Consider the following 13032-nt stretch of genomic DNA (forward strand, 5'->3'; position numbering starts at 1 on the left):
AGATGGTCTCAGAAAGTAGAATAAAGATGACTACAATGTGGTCAAACTTTCAATCTTATGAGCAAAACAGCCTTAATTCTTGTATTAAGAGTAGTAATAAACAACAAATTTGAATCTGTACCCAGAATATGTAAGATGAAAAACCAAATTCTACAAATACTTTTGTCAACACCTGTTTGAACAGGTGAATTATAAAATAAAACATTCAATTTCAAGGATAAAGCAAAAGTACTTAAGGTTTATTGTAAGCTGTGAAATACAGTGACTGCTTTAAGGATGAACAAAACGGTAATCAGAAATCATTTTTATCTTTAATGGAAACGGCTGTTGTTATCAATATCTTGTTTAAGAATCCTTTCAAAAAAACTAAGTCATTAACTTAAAGTCGTAAACAATGTACCAACTACTTTGTGAGTAAATTTTATTTTTTTAAATTTAAATAAAAATAAAAATTACATTTATTGAATAAAAAGTATTGAATTATGTAAAACATGAGTGAATCTGGAGTTTGCATTACCTTTATTTATCTCTTTATTGCCTGTACTTTTCTTGTAATTATTTTTCTRTTTAAGGCTTTAGGGTATATTTGTTACAAGGCAGATAGTCTTATAGTAGGAGAGAAAATACATTTTAAAAAAAGGTCACCTAGTGAACTGAAGGACACAATCCTGTAAGATAATACAGAAGGTAAAGAGCCCGATTAGCAAAAAGAATCAATTTATAATTAGTTCTTCTCATTAAAGTATTGTAGCTGTCTATTAAGTAAAGTAATAGATTTCAGCATTTGGAGAAAACATATCTATTTCATTCTAAGAAGCTTATGTTAAGTAATCATTACTCCCATAAAGGGTATAGAGTGAGTAAGTATTTGCAGAACCAGCTCAATATTCTGTGTCAAAATCACTGATGTAAGATCAGAGAAATTACCCTCCAGCTAAAAAAATTGTAAGATGATTGAAATTAATAGTGCCATTTTTCTACCAAGTATTATGTTATTTTTAGTCAGGGGATGAGGATGTGTTTACAGCAACTARCCTCAGGCTCCTGCTAGCCTGCTGGTCTCCCCAGGCTCCCTCTTCAGGCAGTGGAGATGCTGAAGCTCTTCTTTAAGCAGGAGTCAAAGCAGGAACCTGAACTGAGGCCCCTCTGGCCAATCTCAATGTGCCAATCTCATCGACTAAACAGAGAGCAATAGAAGGCTAGTTGCCTAATTTAGGCTAAACTTAGGCTGTGTGGCGAGTACTTTCCTCTGTACTCCTTGCAATCTGTTTATCCATTTGCAAATAGGAGGATCTTTTTTCCAATCTTTTACTAAAAAACAGTCAGCATATTTATGGGCTACACTCTAAGAGCTGAGAAGCACTTCTGTGTCCCACAGTTTAAAAACAGCTTGGCTAAAGCTATGAATTTTCTGTAAGATGTCTGGCAGTCACCACAAAGGCCAGAGCCTGGGGGGCAGAGCTTTCAACCCTGAATGGCATGTCAAAAACTACTGAAATTCTTTGATTTTGATTCTGAATGCTATTAGAATTAAAACACAGAAATTGGTGAATAATAGTTATTTCATTGTTCAGTAGCATCAGGTTTGAGCTGGAAATACCATTTTTATTTTATTTTTGTTATTCTTGGCTGTTGGAAGAACTGTCATAGATAACTGAGGTTTTACCATCTTGACAAATGTGAACATTTTGAATGCGTGAAGTTTGTGTTTCAGTAGTACAGGAACTTTGAGCTGTTGATTAGTGAAATGTCATTTAACCCACTCAATCTATGATGTTCTTTTTCAGTTATTTGCATGCCAAGTCAATCATTCACAGAGACCTCAAGAGTAATAGTATCCTTTCCCAGAGAAGAGACTGTGGAACGTTGACATCAATCTTCTTTTTTCTGCCAGAAATGAATTTACTAATCTGAAAAGCTGTTCATGTATGAAAATTTACTGTGTTGAAATGTGACTGAGAAGGGATAAAATCATGTAGCGAAGTAAGGAGTACTTTTCATGTCTATTGAGAAAGTCATCTGGGCCATAGTCTGCTCAGTACTGGTCCAGTCATTATATATATATAATCGTAAATGACTGTAAATCAAGATGCTGACTTGTAAGAATGTCAGGAATTATATGAGGAATGATGACTTTCTTTAGTGGTGGTAGGTATTAGAAACTTGTATCTAATGTTGCAAATTCATAGCTATTTACAGTTCTTGTGGTGATCTTTAGGCTCAGTACAGTGTGTTTGTTTTTTCCTTAACGTTTCCCTTTTAGATATTTTTCTTCATGAAGACCTCACAGTTAAAATAGGTGACTTCGGTCTAGCTACAGTGAAATCACGATGGAGTGGATCCCATCAGTTTGAGCAACTTTCTGGATCTATTCTATGGATGGTAAGTAATGGGGAAATAGTTTTGTTTATTAAAAAAAAAACAATTTAACTTACAAGCACATGGACATATTAAGCTATATTAAGCTGGAAAGGCTGAGAAGTAATATGAAATGAATAAATGCTTTTCAGTTCTTCTTTAGGCATATSTTTTCCAGTAGTCAGCAAAAACCCTAGATGATGTTATTCCCTATTTTGAGRGTTAAAACTGAAAGGAAAATAGTACCTAAAGAAAAAGGATATGATTAATTGAGGGCTGAGGAGAAGATGAGAAAATCCATAAAAAGCTTCCGAAAAAAGGAGCAGGGGATCACCCAGCCAAAAGTAATGTGCTGTTAACATTTTAAGTATTCAAGCATGGTCACACTGAAAATTACCTCTTCATAAGAAGAATATTTATTACCTGCTGTGCAACTCAGCTGTCTGCTTTTCTCCCTGAAGAACCTGAAGGCTTAATTATTTTTTTCAGTARTTATTCAGCAATTTTTCAATGTTATAATTCTAGTTCTGGGATRGGTCCTTAGCCCTTACGTTGTCATTTTGTGCTATCATAGAACAATAAATGGATCACCAAGCTAAAGAGAACCAATGGATTTTGAGATTCACATCAAAGTCCACTCTGTACTAGGATCTAGTAACATCTGAAGCGCCAGGAGCAGGCCTTGCACCTGTTACACTCTGGACAAGTCTGTATTTTCTAACTGGCATGTGAGATGCAGTGGGATACAATTAAATAAAAACTAATTCTTTCCTTTTGTGGTACAGGCACCAGAAGTTATTAGGATGCAAGATAAAAACCCATATAGCTTTCAGTCGGATGTGTATGCGTTTGGGATTGTTCTGTATGAATTGATGACTGGGCAGTTACCATACTCAAACATCAACAACAGGGACCAGGTAAAGGAYGTACGGGCTTGGGAATAGTTTGACTTCAATTTCTTGTTCACTTACTGTAGGCCGACTATGGCCTCAAGAAGAGAATGATTTAGCTTTGTGAAATGCACTTTCTGATGTTTTTGAGATAACACTTCAACTTTTTTTTTTTTAAGACCTGCCTTAGCCACATAGCACCAATACCCCTAATTTTCTTGAGGTATTTTTAATTCTTTTTGCTTCAGGTACAGATTTTCAGATTCTGAGCAGGTTGCCAGGATACTTATTAGGGAGAGAACACATTACTTAATAGTAATCTGACTTAAAACAGTTCTGCAAAAGAGAAGTGATTTTCCATAGATTCACAGTCCCCCCCCCTYCTTTTTTCCCCTCCTAAATTGCATTGAACAGTAGTTCAGGAACAGAAGTAACAAAATGGAGCAGCCATCATTTCACTGAATGCTTTATATTCATTTCAGTCTTGAAAAATGTGTGCACCATCTAATGGAAATTCAGAATTCCAGCATCTCTCCAGTAATACTACTTGATAGCATGTATGACTTCTCATCGTATGTGTATCCTGTAAGAAGATTACTTAATTGTGAATGAATGGTCCATAATAGTGATACCCCATACCTGTATGTCTCCATATGATAGCCATGTTCAGGAAGGCTTTTCTGCTTTCTCTTGTCTAATAGGATCTGTGCGTCAAGGCCTTTGGTGCAAAGTATTCCATGTCTAGGTGGTGAGATATTTATGTTGCATTTGTGTGTCTGCATCTCTTTCTTCCCCCCCCCCCACCAATGCCAGTACTTGAGGATTGCAACCATAGCAACGTTCATCTGAGAATGCCATTTTATAAGGCTGCTTCCATATATGTCAGAACACTTCATCCYAATTCATCAAATCCGGAGCGAATCCTTTTCTCTATATTTTATTTCTTTTTAAAGAAGGGAAATGTCCAGATTCCTGGCCAGATGGCTACAGCCTTTTAAAAGCAGCGTCTGGTCATTGTTTTGTTTTAACCTTTCGAGATTTGAATCATGAGCCCTGGAGCTGTGGGTGCCCAGAACTGAGTGCTGAAACAAATTTTAAATCACAAGTGAAGCATACATATAAAACGTGACCTGATGTGTTGAGTTTTATCATTCCCAGGCTATTTTCTAGAAAGAATATAAACATTGCCTGCTCCGTGTTAGTGCATATACATTAGCTACTATCTCACAGCTGAGATTCTCAGTGAGTAAAGTATCATTCTTTTGTACCTTACAGTGTCTCTCACCTTAACAGATTTCTGTAGAATGATAGGGCTGTTCTTGTGGTGACATTCTCCTCATGTAATTAGAAGTAAAATCCTATGTATTTATAAAAAGTATTAGAAACAAAAATAATAATTTTGAATAATTTCAAATTAAGTACTGTATTTCTTTAGAAAAGACTTAACTCCTACATACTGGTAAGTCTGTTTGCAGAAGTAGTGAGGGACAGGATAGACAAGTCTTTACTATGAAACATTGCTCTGCCACTTGGGAATTTCTGAAGAAAACTTATGGGAGTTTCATGCTGCCTCTTAATACAAACCCAGATGCAACTACTTCAAAAAGTTGAAGACAGACCAGGGTTACTTTGTATAAATAGCATATCAAGCAAGCTATATATGTTGTTTTACCTATGCGTCAAGATATGAAACAGGTATGTGTCATTAATCGATAAGGCATATCTGACTGTTCAGAAAAGGTAGTGATCACCTGCTGCAGCGTGAATGGATCTTGATTAGTAAGCTTGAAAGGGCTATTTAGTGTCAGTGTGACTGCAGTACAGAAACTGCAGTCATTTGACCTTGGCTTGATGTTTGATGTTTTTTCATATTCTTCATATATGCAAAAGAAGATAAACCAGACTTACACTTTGCTTTCTTGCTTTCTATTAAGTGACTATCAGGTCTATGCTTAAGTTTTAGTCCTAGATATAATGCAAACCTTCAATTTTAAAATTTTAAAGATACTACTTTAAAAAAAAAAAAAAGAAAAAAAAGAAAAGAAAAGAAAAAGAAAGAAAAAACAGAGCCCGACTATGTGTAAATGAAATACTAAACCTGACTTATAATAGTTTCCACAAAGGACAGCCAATCTCTCTCTTGTTATTGTTTTTAGGTTTTTTTTTGTTTTTTTGTTTTGTTTTTTTTTCTGGTGGGGAGGGGAGTATCAGATGGAAATAACAAGCTTCTGTGCTGGAAAAGTATGTGAAGGAGTTTATTTTCAAAAGGTAAGGGTATTTTATAGATTTGAAGTCCATATGTTTCCTAAAATGCCTTTAAGTATGAACTAGCTGTTGTCTTCTGCATTATGAAACACGTTAGTATTTTATTTTTAGGTATTCTGTTCTTGCTATGGAATTGCCTTTTTTAAAAATTGTTTTTGCCACCCAAGAACTGTTCCTCAGATGGTTATTGCTATAAATGGCAACTGTTTACAAGCATTCAAGTTTCACCTAKATCTCTCTCTCTTAAAAAGAAATAAATAAAAGAGGAGGAAGAAAAGTGTAACCTTTTCTCTGTACCAAGTAGGTCAGCAAGCATTACACCAGGGAAATYGGCAATTTCACTATCAGATACTACTTCCTAGGAGCAGAAAACTTGYTGCTAGAACTAAAACAGTCCAACAAAAAATCAGCAAGATTCATCATTTTTCTTACTTGTTACACTGTTTGTTTTATGAACTTATCTTCTTCCCCTTCATCTTTTTCCCTAAAATAAAGATAATATTTATGGTGGGACGAGGGTACCTATCTCCAGATCTCAGCAAAGTACGGAGCAACTGCCCAAAAGCTATGAAGAGACTAATGGCAGAATGTTTAAAGAAGAAAAGAGATGAGAGACCCCTTTTTCCACAGGTGAGAAATGTTCCTCTTTGGTGTTCATTTGACTTTACAATCCAAATAGGAAAAAGAAAGGTCAATTATGAACTCACTAGCCAGTTCAAGATTTTTTTGTTTTTCTGTTGAGTATTCTGTTGAGTACTCTTGGGCTTCCCAAGAGTATTGTTTTGGACCTGGTTAACGCTGTTTAATTAGAAATGTTCATCTTCAGTCCAAAAAGCAAGTATTAGCATTACTTGTGTAGTTGGAAAAGTATTTATGTGTTGGAGAAAGTTCTACTGGGCAATAGTGAAATTAATAATTGTAGTAAAGCAGTAATGCTTCAGAGTTAGAATTTTCTGTGTATATTCTCAGAAATCTTTTTACTTCTCTTCCTGCCCCCCAACACTATGATGGGAAAGTGATAGTTTGTCACAAAACTTGATTTATCGCCCATGCTGGGAAAGGCTTAGATTCTAAGAGCTGAGTTATTTTTTAACTTTTTATTAAGTATACAGAATCAGTGTCAAAAATACTGAGCTCCCCCTATTGGCTTCATAGTAGTAGTGTTAAGGATACTGCTTTCAAAACTGTCCTTCTTTGCAGTGATGATATAGATACTACTGCATAATCAAGGAGGTAAAGAAAAGACAACTTCAGTCATAAAGCTCACAGAGGGAAATCTGTATGCCTTTTTAAAGAGGAAAATGTGTCTTTCCAAAATGTCCTTTTCAGGCTTGTGAGGAAAAAAACATCAGAGTGCAAAGTACTGATCTATTTTTAAATGTTTCTGTTTTAAATTTGTGTATAAATATTTGTCTGATTTGTCTGTAATTAATTGATGTTCTGCCTTTGGTTTAATGATACTGCTAACAGCTTTGGAGCACTAGATTTGATCACTGATTTTCTGTTTGTTTTAGATCCTTGCCTCCATTGAGCTTCTGGCCCGGTCATTGCCAAAAATTCACCGCAGTGCATCTGAGCCCTCATTAAACCGGGCTGGCTTCCAGACGGAGGATTTTAGTCTATATGCTTGTGCTTCTCCAAAAACACCCATCCAAGCAGGGGGATACGGTGGGTTTCCAGTACACTGAAAAGAAATGTGAAAGCATGTGCCTGTTTGTCTACGTGCTGGTGTGTTCCCGTGTGTGCAACACATGTATGTTCTCAGTTCCACCCAGCTATTTTTTAAGGTGTGCTGAGGGAATGAACATTCACTTCCTAATGCTGGGCATCCACAGCACAAAGTATGTGCCAGTAATGGATGCCTTGGGAACAGCTGGCGCAAGAAGAATTATAAGGTCACTTAAGAGAAATGGGAAAAGTCACTTCAAAACAAGCAAATATCATCCTAAGGTCGCTGGTTTTCATTTGTGCTTGCTGTGTCATTTTTTGTCGAGTTTACTGATTGGAGTTAGTTACTCAGTAATGTATTTAATTTTAATCTCCTTGAGCTACCCTCTTGTTTTTTCAGTTGAGGTCATTATAATTGAGCAATAGGCTTAGATTCTTCAGTTAGTAATAGTCTCATATATGGGGAACAAGGAGGGAAATAAACTTAGCTGCAGAGCAGAGCTCAGTCAAAACTTCTTGTGAGCAACAGAAGTTAGCAGATACAACACAGAATGCAGAGAAAGACCTTAGTGATATGTGACTTTTATTTTGAAAGTTAAGGTATAAAATAGTGCTGCTTAGAGAACATCTCCTCCTGCAGAGGAGTGGTGGTTTGGGATTTTTGTTTTTGTTTTTTGCCTAAATGTTCTGATGTGCTATAGTTTAGATAGCTCAGTGTTTTCTTACAATGCGACATAGAAGGAATTCTGAATCTCCATTTTGCTGAACAGCAAGAATATTACTAATAATGGTCACCTCTCAAGTATAACCAAATTCTTTAAAAGAAAAACACTGCTGACACTCATAATAGGAAAAGAGCATTTGAAAACATAGTTGTTTTCATAGAAATCAGTATTATACCATGAACTTTGTTAAAATGAAACATTATAGTTTCTTCAATATTGTTATTAATACTACTGAACATATACTGTTCAGTGAGGGGTTGTTTTTTTCACTTCCATATAAAAGCTGCTAGCTTGATGGGAAGTGAGTCAGTTAAACTAGATATCTAACTGAGAAAGCTAGAAACCTTATCATGTCAACTTACTTGAAAGACTATTTTTGTCTGGACCTCTTCTCTGGAACTGGTAAATCAGAGTAGTGGTTCAGGTTATATTGATCTTTGGTGTCAAATATGAAAACAGTAACAATAGTGTTGTGTATTTTGCGATCAGGTGGTTTCTGTTTGTTTCAAACTGTCAAGCTTTTCATTTTCACAGATTATTCTGCACCAGAAACAAGCTATTGCTGTTTTTGCTAAGACTTCAAGGGCCAGAAATGTTCTTAATGGCTTTTATAGATAAGTTTGCACTTTTGCTAGCAACATGCTTTTATATTATATCATAAGTTCAAAAATTTTCTGCTTTCTGGCTACTGCGTATTTTAAAGCAGGAGGTGGAACTAGTTTAGAGAGAGATAGGTAATTTCTACATTTTTCTGACCTAATTCTGATGATAATTTTGGCTTCTACTGTTGGAACAATTTTGGAACTAACTTTTCTTTTTTCATTATGTTATGCAAGAAAATTCAGCTGTTGAAATCTAGCTCTATGGAAACAGTTATTGAAGATGAAAGTTATTGTCTTAAAAAAAAACTATTTCCCATCTTCCTGGTACTTCTGCCTTATCTTGGTAGTCCTATCTTAAAATGAAAACAGAATTTCAGTGGATTTTTTTTCCTTTTACCCATTAAATTYTCCATTTCAGAGAGTTGAGAGAAATGCTTTCTTAAGCCTTGGTGAATGGTATTCAGTGCAGGTTACAGTGCCCATCTCAGTAAGCATGAGGAAGGCTGCTGAGTCTCTTCTAAAGTCTAGAAATGCTTCATCGCACGCAGAAAATGCTTACTTGGATTTCAGGAGAATGCAGAACCATCGTCACTGCCCTGCCCAGTCTTACTCTTTCTAGAGTCTGCCAGATAAGTTCAAGCAAGATATTCTTCAGAGTAGTGTTATCCTTGCTGTTAAGACTATTCTTCAGTGTTACAGGAACTACAATTACAGAAAATATGCTGCCATCCTTAGATATATTTGGTCACATTTCCTACTGTATCTGTGGTCAGTGCATTAGAATTTTGCTTGTGTCCCTTGAGGTTATCTTATATGTCAAGCACCATTCTTACATCTTTGACTAGCATATGAGCTTTGCTTCTTACAAAATATTTTTATGAAACCTAAAAGGAGGATTTTTTTTTTTGATGATCATTGCCCTTATCTGACATAGAGGCATTTGGGCCTATAACTTATGTAGTTTATGATTGCAGTTTCAGTACAATTTGGGAACATGTATAGGAAAAAGATGCCTAAATACATCTGTAGATTTGGTCAGGATTCTTAAAAAGTGACTGCAACTCAGCTATATTGTTTAGAAACAGATGTCTATAGGTCTTGAAAACGGGTCAATGAGGACCCAGGCTTTTGGGAAGGGTGGTTTATACTATGTGAGATTCCTTTTATCTTTACATCTCCTCATCTGAGTACAGAAATGAAATATTTCTTGGTACCTTCTACTGGACTGGACCCTTGTAAGTGCTGCTGTACATTCTCCTGAGCATACCAACTATCCACATCTGGGTATGTTCCAACTTTTTATTTAGCTAGTGGAGAGTAGCCATACTAGAAGATTGCTACAAGATTGGATGGAAAACTGCTTTTTTTCTGTGTCTGTGAATGTAATTCAGGCAAGGTGGCAGATCTAGTGTAGAAATACTCTCCCTTTAAGTCAGTTGCTCTCTGCTGCAGTGGACACAGCTAGCATGGACCTAGAAGGAAAGCATTCTTCTCATTAGGATCCTTCTGAGAAAACATGGCATGTCCTCTAGGATAAGGAATACAGTTAAGATGCCATATATATTCTTTAGTGACCGTAGGGGTCCGGATTACTTAYAAATTTGTCAAGAGTGGACTCTGGCACGCTACATCTTAAATCCTTCCAGGAACAAGAGGCAGCTAGTTCACTCAAAACATGCCCCTATCGTAAGTRTATCATGTGGATACGTGAGACAACTTAATCTTTTTAGTACAGATTTTTGCGAGTGTGCATTTGAAGTAGTGTCCGCTTGCTTTGTGTATGACAAACATGAAAAGACTGTAGCAACTAACTCAAAAGTGCGCTCTATAAGAAATGTAAATTTTAAAATGCCATATGTCATTTGGAAATGAATTTCTTTGATGACAGTTCTTCATGGTAGAAGAGAAAATGTAAAAAGTGCATCAGATGTCCATCTCAACTAATAAAAAAGTCTCTTACCTTTTCACATTCCGAATTTTTAAATATGTAGTTTTATAGCATGGTACACTGATGGAATAGCTATGGTCTGGTTTCTACCCTCGCACTGGCAAATGCTCTCCAATCCCACAAGGAGTCAGGTCAGTGCAGAGTTGTGTGGGTTTCCCACCACCAACAACAAAGAAGTTCTCCAAAAATCATCAGAAAAATCTCCCTGCCCCAAATCCCAAGGATAGCATTTGCTAGATCAGCTCCTTGAGCCATCTTGCCTCAGGGCCAGATAGATGAGTGCCAGTGTGGTACAGTGAGGAAGACAGTGCTCTCCAGCTCAGGCCATGAGGGAGAGTAGTTGCAGCTTAGACTGGCAGTGGCTGTTGCAGAACTGCATSCAAAGGTTTAGCAGGGCAGAATTGGGATGATCCTATTCATGCAGGACAAGGTATGTCAGATGTATTCTCAAAGCTGTCATCATTTCATCCATTCATTGCTCTCAGGCAAGATATTTCTGTAGTACTAGAAAACAGTGAGTTTATAGTTCAGATTAGGTCACCTGACTGCATGCATTCTGCATCTCAGGAGTCTTTGATAAGATTTTACTTAAATGGAAAAAATGTCTGAAAATCACCTTTTTATAGTTACTATGCTATCTGAAATACTTCCATACTTCTGGTCAAGAAGTCTTGACTTCTATTTTTCCATTGCCCCTTCATAATTAATGGGCATCATCTTTTATCTTCTTAAATCCCTGTACAACTGTTAAAAGCTAAACTATTAGCAGGAATGGGCTGAAGGACAGGATGAGTAATGAGGGAGCAATCTCTTGTTTATAAATTGATCTTTAATCCGCAGTTTAGGAAAGCAGGCTGAAAAATAAATTAAGTAGAGCATGTTTTGAAGGTGTAGCTAAGCATGAATGTCATTCTTTTGAAAAAATAGAAAAAAAAAGAAGCCTCACATACAGGCAGTATTTGATGACCTTTTGCCCTTCTCTCCTTAAAAGGGAGATGGGGAGGGGGGAGGAAGAAAAAGTGCAAAAACTGAGGTGCTATTGACAGTATTGTGAAGAGAGTAAGGAAATCAAAGAAATGTGCCAGACAGAAGCAAGAACATTACCAGGTAGAGTATTTTAGAGCAAGAGTCTTATCTTTTGATAGGGCTAGTAAAATAGGAATTAGAGTCATCATGAAGCGTTGGCTTTTCTCCTTATGTTGTTAGAACTTGAAGCTACCATCACAGGCACTCAAGACCCATTTTGCTTGGGCTCTGTCACAGCCCCCTGTGCCAGCCACCCTCAGTTTAGACCTTGGGTGCACTCCTTTCTCATTTCCTATGACTCACAGGACCCTCTTGGCTCTTCTTGCTGATTTTCTTCCCGCTCCCTTGTATCAGCCATAGCAGCTGTTCCTACCAGGCCCTGTCCATGCTGTTTTCCCACCCCCACCCCCCATACTGACTGCTGGGCACTCTTCCTGGTTCCTTTCTTTATAGAGCAAGCCGTTCCTCTGAATTAGTGTCATCAGTCTGAAATTCTTTTTGCAGAGACATTTCTGATTTGGTTTTCTATATGCAGAATRAAAATTTTATAAACCAAAATCAGCCCAACTCCTGTTCTTGGAAAAGATGGCAGGACACCAAGATAGAAAACAATTGTTTGGATGTAGCAGTATTCACACACTTCTGTTGAACAGAACAAAAGGTCTGTTCCGTGTATTTATCAATCCTTCATTAATGAAAGAGCTCTGAAAAATCCTGTTAAGAAAGGGACATGATTTAACACAAAATCCACATGAAACCCAACAGTGTAAAGTTTTATGTATGTATGTATTTTTTTTCCATCATTCTTGAGTCCTTTTGGTCAATCTTATTTGGACATATGTTCCTAAAAATCTTACTAGGCATAATTTCTSTGTGTGTGTGGAAGTGAAATTTTTGGTCAACACATAAGATTAAGAGGATAAGCATCTTAGTTTCAGCTTCTCTTCAAAGCTCTGTGTCATAAGACTTCAGGCAGCAATTTTGCTCTGTGCCATAATTTCATCATCTTTGAAATGAGACTGTATATCTGACAGCATGCTGACACTAAATAAATGATGTAGAAYGTGTTGATAATTGCATGGGAAAACACTGCGCAGAATTATTGTTTATTCAATAATTCTGAAGTAAGCATAGGTTGCTCTATTTCTGCATGCTCCCTATTAGTGATCCGTAACTGCTGGTCTGGGAATGAATAGACAATCTTGTGTGGGGGTCCCCCCCCTCCATCCCCTCCCTCACAGTAGGGTGCTATGTTGGTATGTAAGCCAGGTTCTAATATTCTTTAATACTGGTTTGATATTTGGGCACTTTACTGCATACAGTCCTTAAAGGTTAGCATGTGTGTAAATAGTTCGTTGTTACAAATGGGTTTTCGACTAGGATAGAGATTAGTTTGCAGTCGACACATTTATTGCAACTGTCACTTTTCAGCTGGATGTATGTGCAATAGGGAGTTTAAAGTGAAATTAAACTGACACATTTTATTTTTAAATCCATGATGAATTAGACACTGCTTGAACTTTCAGACCTTTGTCCTGGGCAGAATGGGT

General features: G+C 36.7%; 1 protein-coding gene across 2 annotated transcripts in view; it reads left to right on the forward strand.

Moving 5' to 3' along the window:
- Positions 1-13032, forward strand: part of BRAF (B-Raf proto-oncogene, serine/threonine kinase) — an 87289-nt gene that overhangs the window by 66039 nt on the left and 8218 nt on the right. For both annotated transcript variants that reach the window (XM_085322577.1, XM_085322576.1), the window contains 5 exons: positions 1788-1834; positions 2264-2382; positions 3144-3275; positions 6009-6143; positions 7028-7181. In XM_085322577.1, the coding sequence (XP_085178703.1) occupies positions 1788-1834; positions 2264-2382; positions 3144-3275; positions 6009-6143; positions 7028-7181 (587 nt within the window). The remainder of the gene's footprint in view (positions 1-1787; positions 1835-2263; positions 2383-3143; positions 3276-6008; positions 6144-7027; positions 7182-13032) is intronic.

The sequence above is a fragment of the Rhea americana genome, unplaced genomic scaffold (assembly GCF_003343005.1).
Source record: "Rhea americana isolate MKP2758 unplaced genomic scaffold, rheAme1 scaffold_79, whole genome shotgun sequence".
Taxonomy (NCBI): domain Eukaryota; kingdom Metazoa; phylum Chordata; class Aves; order Rheiformes; family Rheidae; genus Rhea; species Rhea americana.